Source organism: Canis lupus, chromosome 31, assembly GCF_003254725.2.
Source record: "Canis lupus dingo isolate Sandy chromosome 31, ASM325472v2, whole genome shotgun sequence".
In the NCBI taxonomy this organism is placed as follows: Eukaryota; Metazoa; Chordata; class Mammalia; order Carnivora; family Canidae; genus Canis; species Canis lupus.
In genome coordinates this window covers 34,046,643-34,064,072 of record NC_064273.1, presented here as the reverse complement: position 1 = coordinate 34,064,072, position 17,430 = coordinate 34,046,643, and the positions used below count along the sequence as shown (strand labels likewise).

The 17,430-nt window shown below is 40.7% G+C and overlaps 1 protein-coding gene across 2 annotated transcripts in view; it reads right to left on the bottom strand.

The window, feature by feature from the left end:
* Positions 1-17,430, bottom strand: part of SH3BGR (SH3 domain binding glutamate rich protein) — a 55,784-nt gene that overhangs the window by 24,575 nt on the left and 13,779 nt on the right. For both annotated transcript variants that reach the window (XM_025449898.3, XM_035709423.2), the window contains exon 3: positions 15,785-15,865. In XM_025449898.3, the coding sequence (XP_025305683.1) occupies positions 15,785-15,865 (81 nt within the window). The remainder of the gene's footprint in view (positions 1-15,784; positions 15,866-17,430) is intronic.

The window sequence follows — 17,430 nt, the reverse complement described above, 5'->3', positions numbered from 1 at the left end:
GTCTTTGGGTCAAAGAGCGATGGTGCTAGATGGAAACTTGATGCTTCAGAAAGAATAAAAAGCATTAGAAAAATTTTTAGGGCAGCCCAGGTGGCTCAGCGGTTTAGCGCTGCCTTCAGCCCAGGGCCTGATCCTGGAGACGTGGGATCGAGTCCCACGTCGGGCTCCCTGCATGGAGCCTGCTTCTCCCTCTGCTTGTGTCTCTGCCTCTCTCTCTCTCTCTCTCTCTGTCTCTCATGAATAAATAAATAAAATCTTTAAAAAAAAATTTTCAAAAAAGAAAAATTTTTAAATGTCTTTGTAAACAGAAAACATTTTTTCCTCTTACTTTCTTTAAAACACATAGAATTGTTCAATACAAAAATTATGATGTTATATAGTAGAGTTGATATACACACAAGAGTGATACATATGATAAGACAGCATAAAGGATGGGTCTGGTAAACACAGATATTTGACTGCAATGTTTCCGCATATTATACAGCGTTACAATACTAACCTCTAACTCAGGGCACCTGGCAAGCTCAATCAGTGGAGCATGTGACGCTTGATCTCAGGGTTGTGAATCTGAGCTCCATGTGGCACGTTTAGATTACTTTAAAAAAAAATATTCACTATAATGCTAACTCTAAACTGTGAAATACTAAGAACATATATTACAATCACTAGAGGGATCCCTGGGTGGCGCAGCGGTTTGGCGCCTGCCTTTGGCCCAGGGCGCGATCCTGGAGACCCGGGATCGAATCCCACGTCGGGCTCCCGGTGCATGGAGCCTGCTTCTCCCACTGCCTGTGTCTCTGCCTCTCTCTCTCTCTGTGACTATCATAAATAAATAAAAAAAAATTAAAAAAAAAAAAAAAAACAATCACTAGAGCAACCATTATAAAGTAGTTCAAAGAGATATGGCTCAAAATCCAATAGATAAATTGAAAGGAAATCCTAAAATACACTCAACCTAAAAGAAAGCAAAGTAGCATGGAACAAAGGAATAAAAGGATGGGGACAAAGAGAAACAAATAATAAAATAATAATAATAAATCTAAACAAAACCAATTCAATGATTACTTAAAAGTTAACAGATTGGACACGTGGGTGACTTAGTGGGTTAAGCATCTGCCTTCGGCTCAGGTCATGATCCCAGAATCCTGGGATCCAATCCCAAACAGGGCTCCCTGCTCAGTGGGGACTCTGCTTCTCCCTCAGCAATCTCCCTCTGCCCCTCCCCCAGCTCATGCTCATGCCCACGCTCACAAAAATAAATAGAATTTTTTTTAAAAGAAGGTAATGGACTAAATGATGCAATTGATCACAGGCACTGTCAGAATGAATGAAAATGCACAAGAGCCAATTCTACGTTGTCTGCAAAGACACACCATAGAAACAAAAGCACAGGTAGGTTGAACATGAACTGACGGTAAAAGATGTATCACGCAAATGGCAAGCAGAAGTCCGGAGTGGGTTTGTTAATATCATGATGAAAAGATAGAAAGACAAAGAGTATTACCAGAGACTAAAACAGTGACACTGATGGGGCGCCTGGGTGGCTCAGCTGGTGAGGTGCCCAACTGTCAATTTCAGCTCAGCTCATGATCTCAGGGTGGTGAGTTCAAGCCCCGTGTCAAGCTCTGTGCTGAGCGTGGAGCCTGCTTGAGATTCTCTCTTGCCCTCTGCCCCACCCCCACCCCACTCATGCTCTCTCTAAAAAAAAAAAAAAAAAAGACATCTGATAAGGATAAAAATGTCAACCATTAGGAAGTCATAACACTCATCAGTACGAACATGCCTAACCATGGAGTTTTAAACTAGACAAAGCGTAGATCGGCAGGATTAGAGGGAGGAGCAGACAATTCACAACTGTAGTTGGAGATCTGAGCACGCCCCCTCTCATCAGCTGTGAAACGACTATGCAAGAAATCAAATTGTCTTTTTTCTTCTGTTTTCCTTCTTTTTTGGGGGGGGGTGAGACGGCCAAGAACTTCAGCCTTTTTAAATTTAGTAGAACAATTGATGTACTTCAATTCCTTTTGCTGTATTAATCCATTATTCATTATTCATCTGGCTTCTCCCATGTGACTACTCTCCTTCTTTTGCTGGCTCACATCTCTCCATTCTGTCTTCCTCAGCTCTGTCCTCTACCTTGTTCATCTAAATATTCTGAAATGTTTTTTTTATTTCAATTTTATTTGAATTTTTTATTTCAATTTTATTTGTTGTGCTGCTTAGTTTCCTACTCCTAAAACTTTGAACTCTTTATTAATATATCCAATTATATAATACATAGGATCATGAAAATGGCTTACCTGCCTTCCTCCAATTAAAAGGAGACCCTCAGGGCAGCCTGGGTGGCTCAGCGGTTTAGCACGACCTTCAGCCCAGGGCCTGATCCTGGAGACCTGGGATCAAGTCCCACGTGGGGCTCCCTGCACGGAGCCTGCTTCTCCCTCTGCCTGTGTCTCTGCCTCTCTGTCTCCCTCCCTGTGTCTCTCATGAATGAATAAATAAATAAAAGTCTTTGAAAAAAATAATAAAAATAAAACGAGACCCTCAGAACACCTGTATTTTCTTTTCTCCATATTCCCCATCCATAATGGATATTCCCTTTCTCACATACTCCCTCCCACAACCCCTGGATTTTTCCAAGATGGTTTAAAATTCTTTTTTTTTTTTTTAAGTTTGTTTGCTTGTCTATGAGAGAGAGAGGCAGAGGGAGAAGCAGGCTCCCTGAAGGGAGCCTGATGTGGAACTTGATCCCAGGATTCTGGGATCATGACTTGAGCCAAAGGCAGACACTCAACCACTGAACCACCCAGGCACCCCAAGATAGTTTAAAATTCTTGATGTCACTATTATTACAGTGTTTTCCTTCACAGAAGTGGCTCTTGACATTAGCAGCACATTTAATTCATCTGGGAGCTTTCATCATTCATTGAGCTTGGAGGCAGCCCTGGCATCCAATAGCATTAACAGCTCCCCAGGTGCTCCTGCAGTGCAGCCCGGGTTGAGGCTGACTGCCAGGATGTAGCCTTCTCCCAACCCTCTAGGGAGGACCCTCTCCGGGGCCTGCCTGCCTCCCCACCCAGCTCACACCCCTCCCCACCCAGGAACAGGCACTTCTGCTGACCACTGACCACTGAGGGGCTGAGGGCAGGATGCAGGTGGATGGAGGCTTCCACCTTCCAGGCTGCTCCACATCACCTCCCAGCTCCCACCCTGGGCCCTCCTGTGTCTCAAATCCACCTCCTAGGGATAGGGAGAGCCCTGTGAACCACTCCCACCTGGGCAGGGCCTGGCCTTAGTTTCCCCCTTCAAATCAGCCCTTTTGCCTCCCATCTTCCAAGTGTTCTTCCCTAGTTCTTGGTCCTCAGACAGCATCGTTGGGGCTTTCCTGCATGGTCATCAGACAAGGGGTAGTAGCATCTTCAACTGGAAGGTCCTCCCCTGTCTCTTTAACTATTCATTCTCTTCCTTCCATCAGGCCTTTTGATCTTTCTGGAACTCCTGTTATTCATAGATCAGGTCTCCTGTGTCTGAATTCCAAACTCCTGGCTTCCACGCATGGTTTCTACTTCATCACGTTTTATTTCATGTTTGATGTATTTGCCCCTGTTGAGCTCCTGGAAGCAGGATCGGGCCTCAGCTGTGTCCACTGTCTGTTGTCCATGTTGCAGTTTCAAATTAGCAAATCCCAGAACAGGTGCTCGAGCTCCAGACTCAGCCCTCTTACGGCTCCTGTTAAATGTTTTTCCAGGTCTCCTCTGGCTTCATCATTCATGCTCGTTCAGTGGAAGGCACCTGATCCAGCCGCTCGGTTGGTCTTCCTTCCACAGGTTACTGGGAAATGCTGAGCTTACTTAGATATTTTTGCCATTACTCAAAATTGCTTTCAACAGGCACTAACTAATCACACCAGAAAATGAGTATCAAAACTTATCATCATGTATCATTTAGGACCAAAAACTCCATGATGCAGATATATCATCTGTGGATGTGTTCAAAGAGCAAATCCACCTTCCAACAGAGGATGCAGCATGACCACCCCCAGAGGGATGGGAAGCCTCTTTTGAGCAATGTTGGTATTGCTGTTGGGAATCTCAAAACTTCCTGGGATAGTGAGGAGGACATCCCTCCTCCCTGGGATGTAAGGATTCTGACACCCAGTAGTCATCCCCATAGTGTTCTGTGAACACAATGCTCTGACATGGGCATGACCATCCTCATCTCCACCAGCCAGGGGAAATCTAATTACATATATAAGTGGGTGTTTGCCACTGATATCTTAATAATATTCCCCTGACTAAAATAATGTATAGAAGGCATTGATTCGGGACACCTGAGTGGCTCAGCGGTTGAGCATCTGCCTTCGGCTCAGGACGTGATCCCGGGATCTGGGATTGAGTCCTATATCGGGCTCCTTGCAGGAAGCCTGCTTCTCCCTCTGCCTATGTCTCTACCCCCTCCCCTCTGTGTCTCTCATGAATAAATAAATAAAATCTTAAAAAAAAGAAAAAAGAAGACATTGATCCTGGGCACCTGGGTGGCTCAGTTAGTTAAGCCTCCAACTCTTGGTTTCTACTCCGGTCATTATCTCATGGGTCATGGGATTGAGCCTGGAGTAGGGCTCTGTACTCAGTGGGGAATCTGCTGAAGATTCTCTCTCCCTTTCCGTCTCTTTCTACCCCTCCCCCACTCACATGCACTCTCTCTCTTTCAAATGAATAAATAAAATCTTCCAAAAAAATAAAAGACCTTGATCTTAGTGATTCCTTGCCAGACATTTGACAACCACAGTATAGGTTATCAATCATCACTTCAGTAATTTGCTTTAAATGTTAAGTTGATCATATATTTACTTCTTTCATTTCAATCTAGCATGTTCTAGAAGTAAAAACTACTGTTTCACTTAGATGATTCTTATCATCTACTCATATAGTTTTATTAATATACAGTTGTTTAGGATCTACTCCACACCTACTGACTCTCCTTACTTGATATTCTTGATATATTCCTATCATCTATGGTAAGAATGTGCTTGGCATCATGGTATCTTTCATGGGACATATGCTTGGTATATTCACAGTATAGTATGTTGTATATAATCATATCAAGAGTTTTATTCTATCCATCCATTTTTACAAATAAGATATAATGTTTGCTATCTTTGAAAACAGGCTTTGGGATTATGTTCATAGATATTTTGTCTAAAACTTTTTGAACTGACTTTATTATTTTATTTTGAATGTTGCAGAAACAACCAAATTTTCGTATCAGGTGCATTATTCTTGTTTTAATCCCCATAAAGCATTTCACCTTTGAAAATTATCAAACATTAACCACAGTTATTTTTTTTAAGATTTTATTTATTTATTCATGAGAGACACAGAGAGAGAGAAAGAGAGACACAGGCAGAGGGAGAAGCAGGCTCCATGCAGGGAGCCCGACGTGGGACTCCATCCTGGGTCTCCATGTTCACACCCTGGGCTGAAGGCGGCGTTAAACTGCTGACCCACACGGGCTGCCCAACCACAGTTATTTTAAGTCTTTTGTCATTCACTGATATTTTTCTTAGCTTGTTTTACTCTGATGCTTCCCTAAAAGTTTTTGCAGTCTACTACAAGCCAGACTGCCTCACTTTCCACATAAAATGACCCAGAGGCCCCTAGAAAAGGATTATATGCCAGGCACTTTGGGGTATAGGCTTCTGATGGCAACACTTAAAGATCATTCAGGCCATACTAGTGGACTGAGTCAGGATTTCCAGAACTCTGGCTGAGAAGCAGATGGGTTTGTGTGACCACCAACCCCAGATCCAGTGGAAAGAGAATCAATTACATAGAACTGAATGAATCAGTGAAGATGAGGTTAATTTTTGTATGGAATACTGTTGATGTTATTTTAATGTCCTATTTTCTGGATATAGAAGGAAGCCCCTGTCTTTCCTCTTAAGCTTTTTATAAGTCAAAACAATGTAGTAGGCTCTATTTTTGTATGCTGAAATGAGACATTTGTAAGTGATATTCTCTCTGACCCCTTCAGAACTCAAAAATTCTAAAGTTTTTCTGTGTTTCATGGCAATATAGCTATGGCTAGGTTCAATAAGAGTGTGCATTTCTTGTTGCCAGGGCATAACTGGAAACTGGGTATGCAACCAAAGTCTTGCCTGGAGTGTGCTTTTGAGAATGATGCTCATTTAATCAAACATGATCAGATGGTTTTAAAGAACTAAAATTGCCTCTATGGAGCCAAGGCTTATTGGCAAAACCCTCTTGGGCAAAACTGGCCTCATGCTTGGCCCCATACAGCCTGCCTTAGACAAGAACAATATTCCAAAAGCAAAAATGCTGTGTATGATATTTAGTATCATTTTATAAGCATATATTTTCTATGTAATTGTCAAGATGTCTATTTTTAGAGAGAGCTTAATTTCCTTGCTGATACTTGTCCACAGTGTTGTTTACTACAAAATGACACTGACAAATTATATCATTTCCATAAATCATCAAGTGTCTGTCTTCCCAAAGGATACTTGAAGGACTTCCCCCGTGTACACATGCATAAACACTTATAAATCCAAGCAATGCTGACAACACCAGAGGTTCTAGCACAGTCTGTGCTGCTAACTAGTGGGTATCTGTGCAAATCATGTAAACGCTGTGGGCTTCAAGCCCCCTCCTCTGGGAAGAGAAGAATCTGGACTGGATGGTCTCTTAGCTTTCTCCAGGCTTCATTTTATAATTCCATGGCCATTCCTTTCTTCCACTTAGCTAAAGAGAATTGCATACAATATGACAGTACTTAAGCACAGGTCAGGGCAGGATTTAAAAACTGAAATTAGATTTTTTATTAAAAATGTTATTTATTTATTTGAGAGAGAGAGCAAGCCCAAGTGGGGGAAGGGGCAGAGAGAGAGGAAGAAGCAGACTCTCCACTGAGCAGGAAGCCCAATGCAGGGCTTGATCCCAGAACCCTAGGATCTTGACCTGAGCCGAAGGCAAATGCTTAACCAACTGAGTCACCCAGGCATGAAAGCAAACAGTTAACCAACTGAGTCACCCAGGCATGAAAGCAAACAGTTAACCAACTGAGTCACCCAGGCATGAAAGCAAACAGTTAACCAACTGAGTCACCCAGGCACCCCTGAAATTAGATATTTTTTAATGGGACAAGATAAAACATAGCAGAGGCTGAAATAGATTTACATATACTAGTATGGATATATCTCAAAGCATAATGCTGTTTTTTAAAGAACTAATTATAGAACATTTTAAACAATGTAATACCAATCAGCCATTAAAAGCACCAAACAATATATGTATTGCTTGTGTAGATAAATAAATAGTTTATATATATAGCTTTTTATATAGATTTTGTTTTTAATTCATGATGTTGATGGCTCCCAGGGAGGGAAGGAAGCAGAGCGACCTCATGATTTCTCTGTAATGTTTGGGGTTTTAACTAAAGCAAATATGGTATCACATTCATTTTAGAGAGGCACATCCATAAATATTTAAATGAGTCCATGGATTAGTGGTTGCTAAACAGAAGCGTACATCAGAATCAACCAAAGAACTTTTTTAAAATGCAGATCTTTGGTCCTCTCCCCGGTAATTCAAGACCAGTGGGTCTGAAGTAGAACTCAGGCATCTGAATCTTTTTTTTTTTTTTTTAGATTTTTTTAATTTATTTATTCATGAGAGACACAGAGAGAGAGGCAGAGGCATAGGCAGAGGGAGAAGCAGGCTCCCTGCAGGGAGCCCGATGTGAGACCTGATCCCGGGACTCCAGGATCATGCCCTGGGCCAAAGGCAGACGCTCAACCACTGAGCCACCCAGGCATCCCCATCTGAATCTTTAAAACTATACAAGTGACTCTACTGCACAGCAGCCTATCATACAAAATAGTACTATTTAAATAAAATTGAAAAAAATACACAAATGGTCATAACAGCATTACTCATAATTGCCAAAAAGTGAAAACAATTCAAGTATTCATCAACCGGCAGGTGGATAAATAAAATGTGGTCTACCCATACAATAGAATATTATTCTGCATAAAAAGGAAGAAGTCCTGATACATACTAGAAAATGAATGAACAAACCTTGACAACATGCGAAGTTAAAGAAGCCAGGCAGAAAGAGGAAAGTGTCGTGTGATTCCATTTATACAAAATGCCAGGAAAAAAAAATGCCAAGAAGAGGAAAGTCTATATAGAAGAAATTATATTAGTAATTCCTTAGGGCTGGGAGAATGAGAACAGAGGGTAGGGGTGAACAGCTAAGGAGTGCTGGGTTCTTTGAGGGGTGACTGATGAAAATGTTTCAAAGTAGATTGTGATGATGGTTGCACATCTCTGTGAATATACTAAAAAGCCATTAACTGCACACTTTCAGTGAGTGAACTTTATGCTATGTGAATTACATCTCAGTATAGTGTTTTTAAAAAGACAACCAAAAATTAAACACTTAATTTCATCACATAACTGAGAAATAAATTACATAGAATTAACTGACATAGGGCAAGAACTTAATAGAATACAGAATGATACTTTTTAAAAAGATTGGGGTCATTGAAAATGACAGGCAGTTTCTAGTTATTCATGAGAAATTGAATGCAGATATTTGCCTTGGCTTCTTCCCAGGACCCCACTGACATGGTAATAAAGACATTTTCTTTTAAAGGATAAACTTACAGTAAGGGACAAAAAGAACAGGTGAGAGGTTACTGCCTAAAAAGAATGCCCATAAATTTTGAAGGCAGAAAAGGAAAGAGTTGAATAATAATTTGAAAAATAATTAGAAAATAATTAGAAAAAAATCTAAGACCTAATATCTTACAAAAAGGAATGTGGGGAATAAGGAGATTTAGATTTCCTCTTCATCCCTGGATGGCAGGTGACTGCCCATTCCTAAATAAGCAGTTTTAGTCTCTGCGAAGTTGAACCAGTGGGACCCTGGCCTCTTAGTCACGAGGCCAGCTGAGGTGGAGAACCAGAGCCAGGACAAGGGATCTATCTGAGAAGTCCACATCTTGAAAAGGAACAATTTCCTATCACCCTTTCCAACTTGCTCCCAGAACACTGGCAACAAGATTTACTTACCACTTACCACCACTGTCTTGAGCTCCTCTATTGCCTCCACCATCACCACCATCATTATCACCATCACCTCCACCATTACCATCACCATATCTCCTCCATCACCACCACCACAACCACTACCTCCATCACCTCCACCACCATCATCACCCTCACCACTTTCACAATCACCTCTACCACCACCATCACCTCTACCACCACAATCACCACCTCCACTATTTCCTTCACCATCACCAACACCATTAGAACCATATCCACCAGTATCACCACCATCACTGCCTTCACTATCACCCCCACCATCAGCATTGCCTCCACTACCAACATTATCACCTCCACTATATACTTCACCATCACTACCACCACATCCACTACGTCCATCACCTCGACCATCAACAACACCATTACCACCATATCCACCACCAGCACCACCTTCACTATCACCTCCACCATCACCACCACCACCATCACTTCAACTACCCCCACTACCACCTCAGAAAATGGAAGGTTCCTTCTCAGAGAAGCTCAGCTAAACCAACAGCAAAAGCTCACAGTCCAAGATCCCTAACAGAAAGCCAACAAGTCAGGGTGCCTGGGTGACTCAATCAGTTGAGCGTGTATCTGCCTTCAGCTCAGGTCATGATCTCAGGGTCCTGGGATCAAGCCCCATGTCGGGCTCCCTGCTCAGTGGGGAATCTGCTTCTCCCTCTGCAGATTCCCCTCACTTGTGTGCACTCTCTCTCTCTCAAATAAATAAAGAAAAATCTTTTTAAAAAAAAAACCAACAAGTCATCTTTAAGTTGTCCCGTGGTAAAGTCTACCACACAGAAAGTTGTGACCATGGATTCAACTTTTTAGCACCTTGTTCTTAAAAACAAAGATCCCCAGACATCTGAGATAAATATCTTACATAAAATTAAAAAGGAAACAGAGAAAGGGGACACAGAGAAACAGAATGCAGAGTTGAAGAAACTGTATACAAGGAAAAGCCTTATTTAATAAACTCAGAGTTAAGAAAAATTACTTGTATAACAAGAACAAGAAGCTATTTAATAAGGGAGTAGCCCAAAACAAGGAAAGAAAACAAAAAAACCTTGAAAGAAGTAAAATATGATAGGGGGAAAAACAGAAAGTGGAGTAGAAAGTGGAAGAAACCTCCCAGAAAGGAGAAAAAGACAAAAACATCCATGTTTTTGAATATGAAAGTGAAGAGATTAGAAAATTGTAGAATTAGTCCAGAGGGTTTAATATTCAAATAAGAGGAATTCTAAAAAGAAAGAAGAAAAGAACATGTGAACTAACAGGAAATGAACCACCACAGAGGTAATACCCCACCCCCACCCCTTCCAGAACCAAAGGGCATGATTTTGCAGATTCCAAGGGCCCAGCAAGCACATAGCACAAATAACAAGGAAAAGACCTCTACCCGGCACCTTATCTTCAAAACAGAAAAAAACGATCCTTAAGTCTCCCAGAAATGAGAAAAACAGAAGCACACACAAATAAAAGATCAAGAGACAGGCTGGCATCAGGCTCTGCAAGAGCAACTCTGCAAATCTAGACAGAACACGGAGCAGCGCCTTCACACTTCCCAGATGGACTCCTCCCATTTGTCAGAATTCTGTGCCTGAGCAAACCAGAAAGGAAAGGTGAAGGATGTAGGTTTGAGGTGGGGCCTTCTAAGTGTTGTGATAATCCTTGTGGCACCATCAGACCTTTATGAGATCATATACAATTTGATCAAAGTTAATTTTTAATACTCAAGAAATAATCTTTTCATTAAGAAATGAAAAAAAAAAAAAGGAATGAAAATACACATGGAGTCACAAAGATGCACTTAAGATAGAAATTCAGGGCAGCCCTGGTGGCCCAGCGGTTTACCGCCGCCTTCAGCCCAGGGTGTGATCCTGGAGACCCGGGATTGAGTCCCACGTCAGGCTCCCTGCATGGAGCCTGCTTCTCCCTCTCTCTCTCTCTCTCTCTTTCTCAATCTCTCTCTCTCTCTCTCTCTCTGTCATGAATAAATAAAAATAAAATCTTAAAAAAAAAGAAGATAGAAATTCATCAACACCACATTTCCTCTTCATAGCACAATAAAATCAGAAACTAAATTCTAAGGAGCCTCGGTGTCCATCGAAAGATGAATGGATAAAGAAGATGTGGTTTATGTATACAATGGAATATTCCTCAGCCATTAGAAATGACAAATACCCACCATTTGCTTCGACGTGGATGGAACGGGAGGGTATTATGCTGAGTGAAGTAAGTCAATCGGAGAAGGACAGTGTATGTTCTCATTCATTTGGGGAATATAAATAATAGTGAAAGGGAATATAAGGGAAGGGAGAAGAAATGTGTGGGAAATATCAGAAAGGGAGACAGAACATAAAGACTCCTAACTCTGGGAAACGAACTAGGGGTGATGGAAGGGTAGGAGGGCGGGGGGTGGGGGTGAAAGGGTGACGAGCACTGAGGGGGGCACTTGACGGGATGAGCACTGGGTGTTATTCTGTATGTTGGTAAGTTGAACACCAATAAAAAATAAATTTATTATTTTTAAAAAATCCTAACTAAAAGACAGAAAAAAGAAAAAAAGAAACTAAATTCTAGTGTACCTGGGCGACTCAGTCAGCTAAGCATCTGCCTTCCAATCGGGTCATGATCCCAGGGACCTGGGATCAAGCCCCACATTGGGCTCCCTGCTCAGCAGAGAGCCTGCTTCTCCCTCTCCCTTTGCTCCTCCCCCTGCTTGTTCTCTCTCTTCCTTTCTCTTGCTCTCAAATAAATAAATTAATTAAATATTTTTTAAAAATTTTTTAAAGAAACTAAAATTTAAAATAGAATCTGAGGGTCCTAAGAGCAAGGAGATTAAACATGCTCACTGGTCTTTGTGTGAAGCTGGTATGCCAGGGTGTGCAGGATAAATATTCCTAGCCCACCAGAGAGAGATTTGGAGGCACATTTCAAGCCCATAAAGACATTCATGCACCCTTGTCTCACTAAAAGCACTACCAGAAATGTATCCTTAGGAAATAGTCCAAAAGAAAGACGACATGTTTCATATCAAGAATTACTGTAGAATAATTTGAGCAACAAATATTCAAAAATATAAGCACAATAAAAAAAATTATGGCACACCAACTTGATAGAATATTCCATGAACTATTTAAATGACTGTTGTGAGGGGATGCCTGGGCAGCTCAACAGTTGAGTGTCTGCCTTTGGCTCAGGGTGTGATCCCCCAGGTCTGGGGATGGAGTCCTGCATCGGGCTCCCCACAGGGAGGCTGCTTCTCCCTCTGCCTATGTCGCTGCCTCTCTCTCTGCATCTCTTATGAATAAATACATTAAATCTTTAAAAAGTAAATAAGTGACTGAAAAATAAATGACTGCTGTGAGGCTGTCACAGCAGAAATGAGTTTATGATACAATCAGTAAAGATGAAAAATAAAGGAATAAGAAAAAATAAAAATAAATAAAGGAATAAAGTCAATTAGGATACATCCATTTAATGGAGTATTAGGCAAAGGGATCACATGCTCATGAGCATTGTGAAAAACAGCACACCATTACAAGTAAAGACATGAAGGGAACATAGTGCCCAGGATCTGCTGCAACTAAGGAGAGGGTGCTTCACTGTGACTCCTGGGGAAGAGGTGTCTCTGCCTAAGAATTTGACATATAAAAGGTTAAAGGAAAACTCTCCTTTCTAAGCTTTGCCAGACTACTGTTGACCTGGGATAGAAGTCTTTGTTAAAAAAACAAAAACCAACAAACATAAGGAAACAAAACAAAACAAAAAACCCCTACTAGGTCTTCAGCTGTAAAATCTAGACTCTCCTTCCACCATCCACTGGTCTGAGGTCTGGAAAGAAGGGACTGAGAAGTAACAGGAATCTGTCCAGAAGGTGGCAGGGTGAGAAAGCAAGGGCACCTGGCACAAGCAGAGTAGAGCACCTAGATTCATGACTCATAGTTCCAGCAGCAGGAATGAACAGGCACTCTTTAAAATGATCAGATGGCATTAAGGAGGTCATGTGATGCGATGAGCACTGGGTGTTATACACAACTGATGAATTATTCAATATTACATCTAAACTAATGATGTACTACATGTTGGCTAATTGAATTTAAATTAATTAATTTAATTAAGAAATGTGATGCCTCTTAATTAATTAATTAATTAATTGAGCAATCAGATGTTGGGGCACCTAGGTGGCTCAGTTGGTTAGGCATCCAACTGGATTTCAGCTTAGGTCATGATTTCAAGGTAATGAGATCGAGCCCTGCTTTGGGCTCCACAGTGGGTGTGGAGCCTGCTGAAGATTCTCTCTGTCCCTCTCCCTCTGCCTCTCTCCCCAAAATAAAATAATAAAATAAAATGAAATAATATCATCAGATGCTGTCATATTCTCTTGTCCATGGGAAATGCCCCCAGAGATAACTGACCATGTATAATCCCTCCTTCTCATCACCAGATAGTTCTTTGACCCCTGAAGCCTGGCTTCTGTCTACACCTCTCCTCAGAAACTACTTTTGTCACAGCCACCAAGGACCTCCATGTTGTCTGGGCCAATAGTCACTTTTTGTCCTCACTTGATTCAATCTTTCAGAAGCATTGGACCCTCTTCTTTGAAAAATATTCCTCGTTGGCTGCCTTAATGCCACATGCTCCTGGTCTCCTGCTTCTAAGGCTCTCCATCTTAGCCTCTTCAAGTGACCTCTGCTTATCTACCCAGCTTTAAGCTTGGAGCACCTCCAAGCCTGGGCTCCTCATTGTCAACCCTCTATCAGTATTTTAGCTCTATCCACACGCTAGTAGATTCCATGTGTGCATCTTCAAACAGACCTCAATGAGACATAGATCAATCTGCAACTACCTCACTTCTTTACTTAGATGTCTCATTCAAATATCCCCCTGTAAATGTGGTCCTCCACCAGTGAATGTCTACACCCAACAACTAGAAGCAATCATTCATTCCATCTCCACCCCCACATTCAATCTATCAGCAAGTCTTATCAATTATTCCTCCAAAATAGGCCCTAAAATCACCTACTTCTGTGTAGTTCTATCCCACCACCCTAGTACAAGCTGCCATGACATCTCATCTGTATTACTATGATAGTTTGTACACGTGCAGTTCATTCATCCTATAGTAACCAAAATGAGTTTTCAAGAAGGAAATAAGGTTACTTCTCTGCTTAAACCCCTTACAATGTCTCCACTACACCTAAGATAGAATCCAGAGCACCACAATGGCTCATGGGATGCCCACCTGTAGCTCCCATCTCCTGTGGTACTTCCACCCCTCACTCCAGTAATGTGGGCTCATGGCAGCTCTTAGAACTTTCCATGCTCTATCCTGCCTCGGGGAATTTTCACTTGTTCTTTCCTTTGCCTGAAATAGTCTTCCCTCCACCTTTTCTTCCAATCTTCAAGACACAAGTGACCTGAGTGTCCCCACCAAGAAATGTACCTTAACACCAAGGCACCATGTCTTAAATGTAATAACTAAACTAACATGACCCAATTAACAAACTCCTATACCAAATAAAACTTCCATACCAAACTCCTATGCCAAATAAAAAAGATTGAATTGCATGTAATAGCCTTTTTTAAACTGTTAACAGAGGGTGTGAAATGTGTTGCATTTAAGATGACCAAAGCCAGAAAGCTATTTCACTAAAAGGGAATATTTTGTTCCTCATATAAAACCACTAACCAACTGTGAGATTTACATGTTACATTCAGAGAAAGAATTGGCGCTAGACCTACATATGATAACCTAAGCACTAAGAGGTCCCAAATGGCATTACCTGAAGAATGCTGACATATGAAAGACAGCACAGCCACATGCCTCTGAGACAAACCCATCTCTATAAGGTAGGATTTTGAGTTGTTTCTCCTACAATGAGAATTAATTTGGACTCAGTCATCACAAATCTCTTTTGAAATGAAGCTGAGTACAAACAAATTAATTAAGAAATAAATGAGTTAAACAAATGTGTACTTGTATCTCTGGAGAGTCATGTGCGAGATTCTTGGGAGAAGTAAGGATACAGTGGCTGGTGCATAGACTGAGCCAGATGGTCTGCATTAGACAAATTCACGATATTGGCTTCATTAATATAATTCTGTGTTTAAATGACATAATTATATGTAATCAAAGATGAAACAACACCAGAAGGAAAAAAAAATCTGTTGAGATTTATCTTATTCTGTGTCTAGATCTTACCTTACCACTCTCTAAAAAAAAAGCAAAGTCAACACATTTTAAACATAAAGAATTAATATAGGGTAATATATTATTATAAAATTAACCAAGATAAGCTACATGAGAAGTTAAATCATTACAAAATAATTTCAGAAATGCAACCTGGGAAATCAAATCTTTACATTTTTATTTATTTTTTTTGAGATTATTGAATGCAATGTTTCTTAATCTTGGTATTTATAAGTAAGCAAAACTTATTACAACAAGGTGTAAACAACAAAAAAAAATGAAAAGCATAGTTTTAGAACATGCTCTAGTAAAAACCTTGCATTATCTCTATGCATAAGACTTCATCAGAATAAGGAATATATGAGAATCATCTTAATTTAAAGGTCATCACTTATTAAACAGTCTTGGATGCTGATTTCTAGCTTCATTTACTCTGACTTCTATGGGGCCCCAATGGGGTATTCAAGCTTACCTTTGAGCCTGGAGGAGGAGCCAAACCAAGAAATGAATAAATAATATTCTCTTCTTTTGCAGAGAAGAAAGAGTCAAAATCCTTGAGGAAAAGGGAAAGAATGTTTAAACCACATTGCACACCTGTGAGCCAGAATATTTACCTAAGTTGGTCTTTTTTATTAGTCATTAAGTTAGAAGCTAACACAAAAGGTTATCCCAGTTTGTTTTGTCAAAGATGACTAACCCCAAAAGTTAAGAAATCTCTAACCATGAACTTTACATTTGTTTTTAATCATTTCACTGTGGAATACAGAGCAATGAGAACTCACATACACACACACACACACACACACACACACACACACACACACACCTGTTCATGCTCAGGAACTGCAGACAAGACTCAGATATACAGAGTGAAAAGATTCTCCAAAAGTTTCATATCTTTATCTGGTTTCCTTATAATTTGGCCCTATGATTTGGACCCTGATCAGCTGTGACTAAAACAACACAGGATTTCTCTAATGTTATGTAATAGCTTCTATAGGACAAGACCTATCATCAGACCTTCTGACACTAGCAGCCACAGGATTATGGAGGGTTTACAGTGGCACTTGTTTTGGCAGAGTGGGAAAAACTACCAAGTAAGGTGAAACATGGTAGCTGATTAAAATCTGGAGCTCAGTAAAGCTGTATCCACCCTGCCACGAGCCCACCCAGGGGTCCATCCCTAAATCCACACCTCAGTAGTGTGGTTGTCAATAGCTCAGAAAAGTTTCATTTCATATAATTAAAACATAGGAAATATTCACCAGACTACTTCATGAATGCCAATCTTGGTCATCAAGGAGCGATCAGTTTCTTCACACACCGAGGGTGGTGTGTCTGGCCCAGCTTGACAGACAGCACTCAAACTTAGCCATGTAACTGCCCTCTACTCTTATGTGTGTTAAGAAGCTTAAAACCAAATACAAGCCACTGACATTGGGGGAAAAAATGTCATGTATTCTTGTGTGTTGATCTTATCCAAACCTTTATTTTCCTCCCGTTGCTCAGACTTGCTCAGTGGTTAATTGTATTCTTTTATGTTGAATGCATTTTTTGTAAGCTTCCCCAAATCTTAGTTGAAGAAAATAGAGCATCAAGAGCAAGTAATCCTTTGGTATTGATTCCTGGGGCATGCACTTGCTAGATGTTGTTAACAATTACATGATAGAGGGGCGCCTGGGTGGCTCAGTCAATTGAGCATCCAACTCTGGATTTCAGGTCAGGTCATGATCTCAGGGTCGTAGGATTGAGCTCCACATCATGCCCCATACCTTGTGAGGAGTCTGCTTGAGATTCTCTCTCCCTGTGCCCTCCCCACCACCCTGCTCATATACTTTCTCTCTCTAAAACAAATAAATAATTATTTTTTAAAAGATTACATGATAGAACACATTAGTAGAGAGTAGGCAAAATATAATGTGAACTTATTCTATTTTTTAAAAAATTCTATAAACATCTGTAACTTCTCTGGTTGGCCAGATTTAGAAGCTTTCAAATCAAGAAAGGTTTTCTTATTGAGTGAATTGTCTTTTGCTTCAACTTAGATCCAAATAACATCTTTTTTTCTTTCTTTCTTTTTTTAGGCCCAAATGGCTTCTTTAATTTCTCTAATTTGAC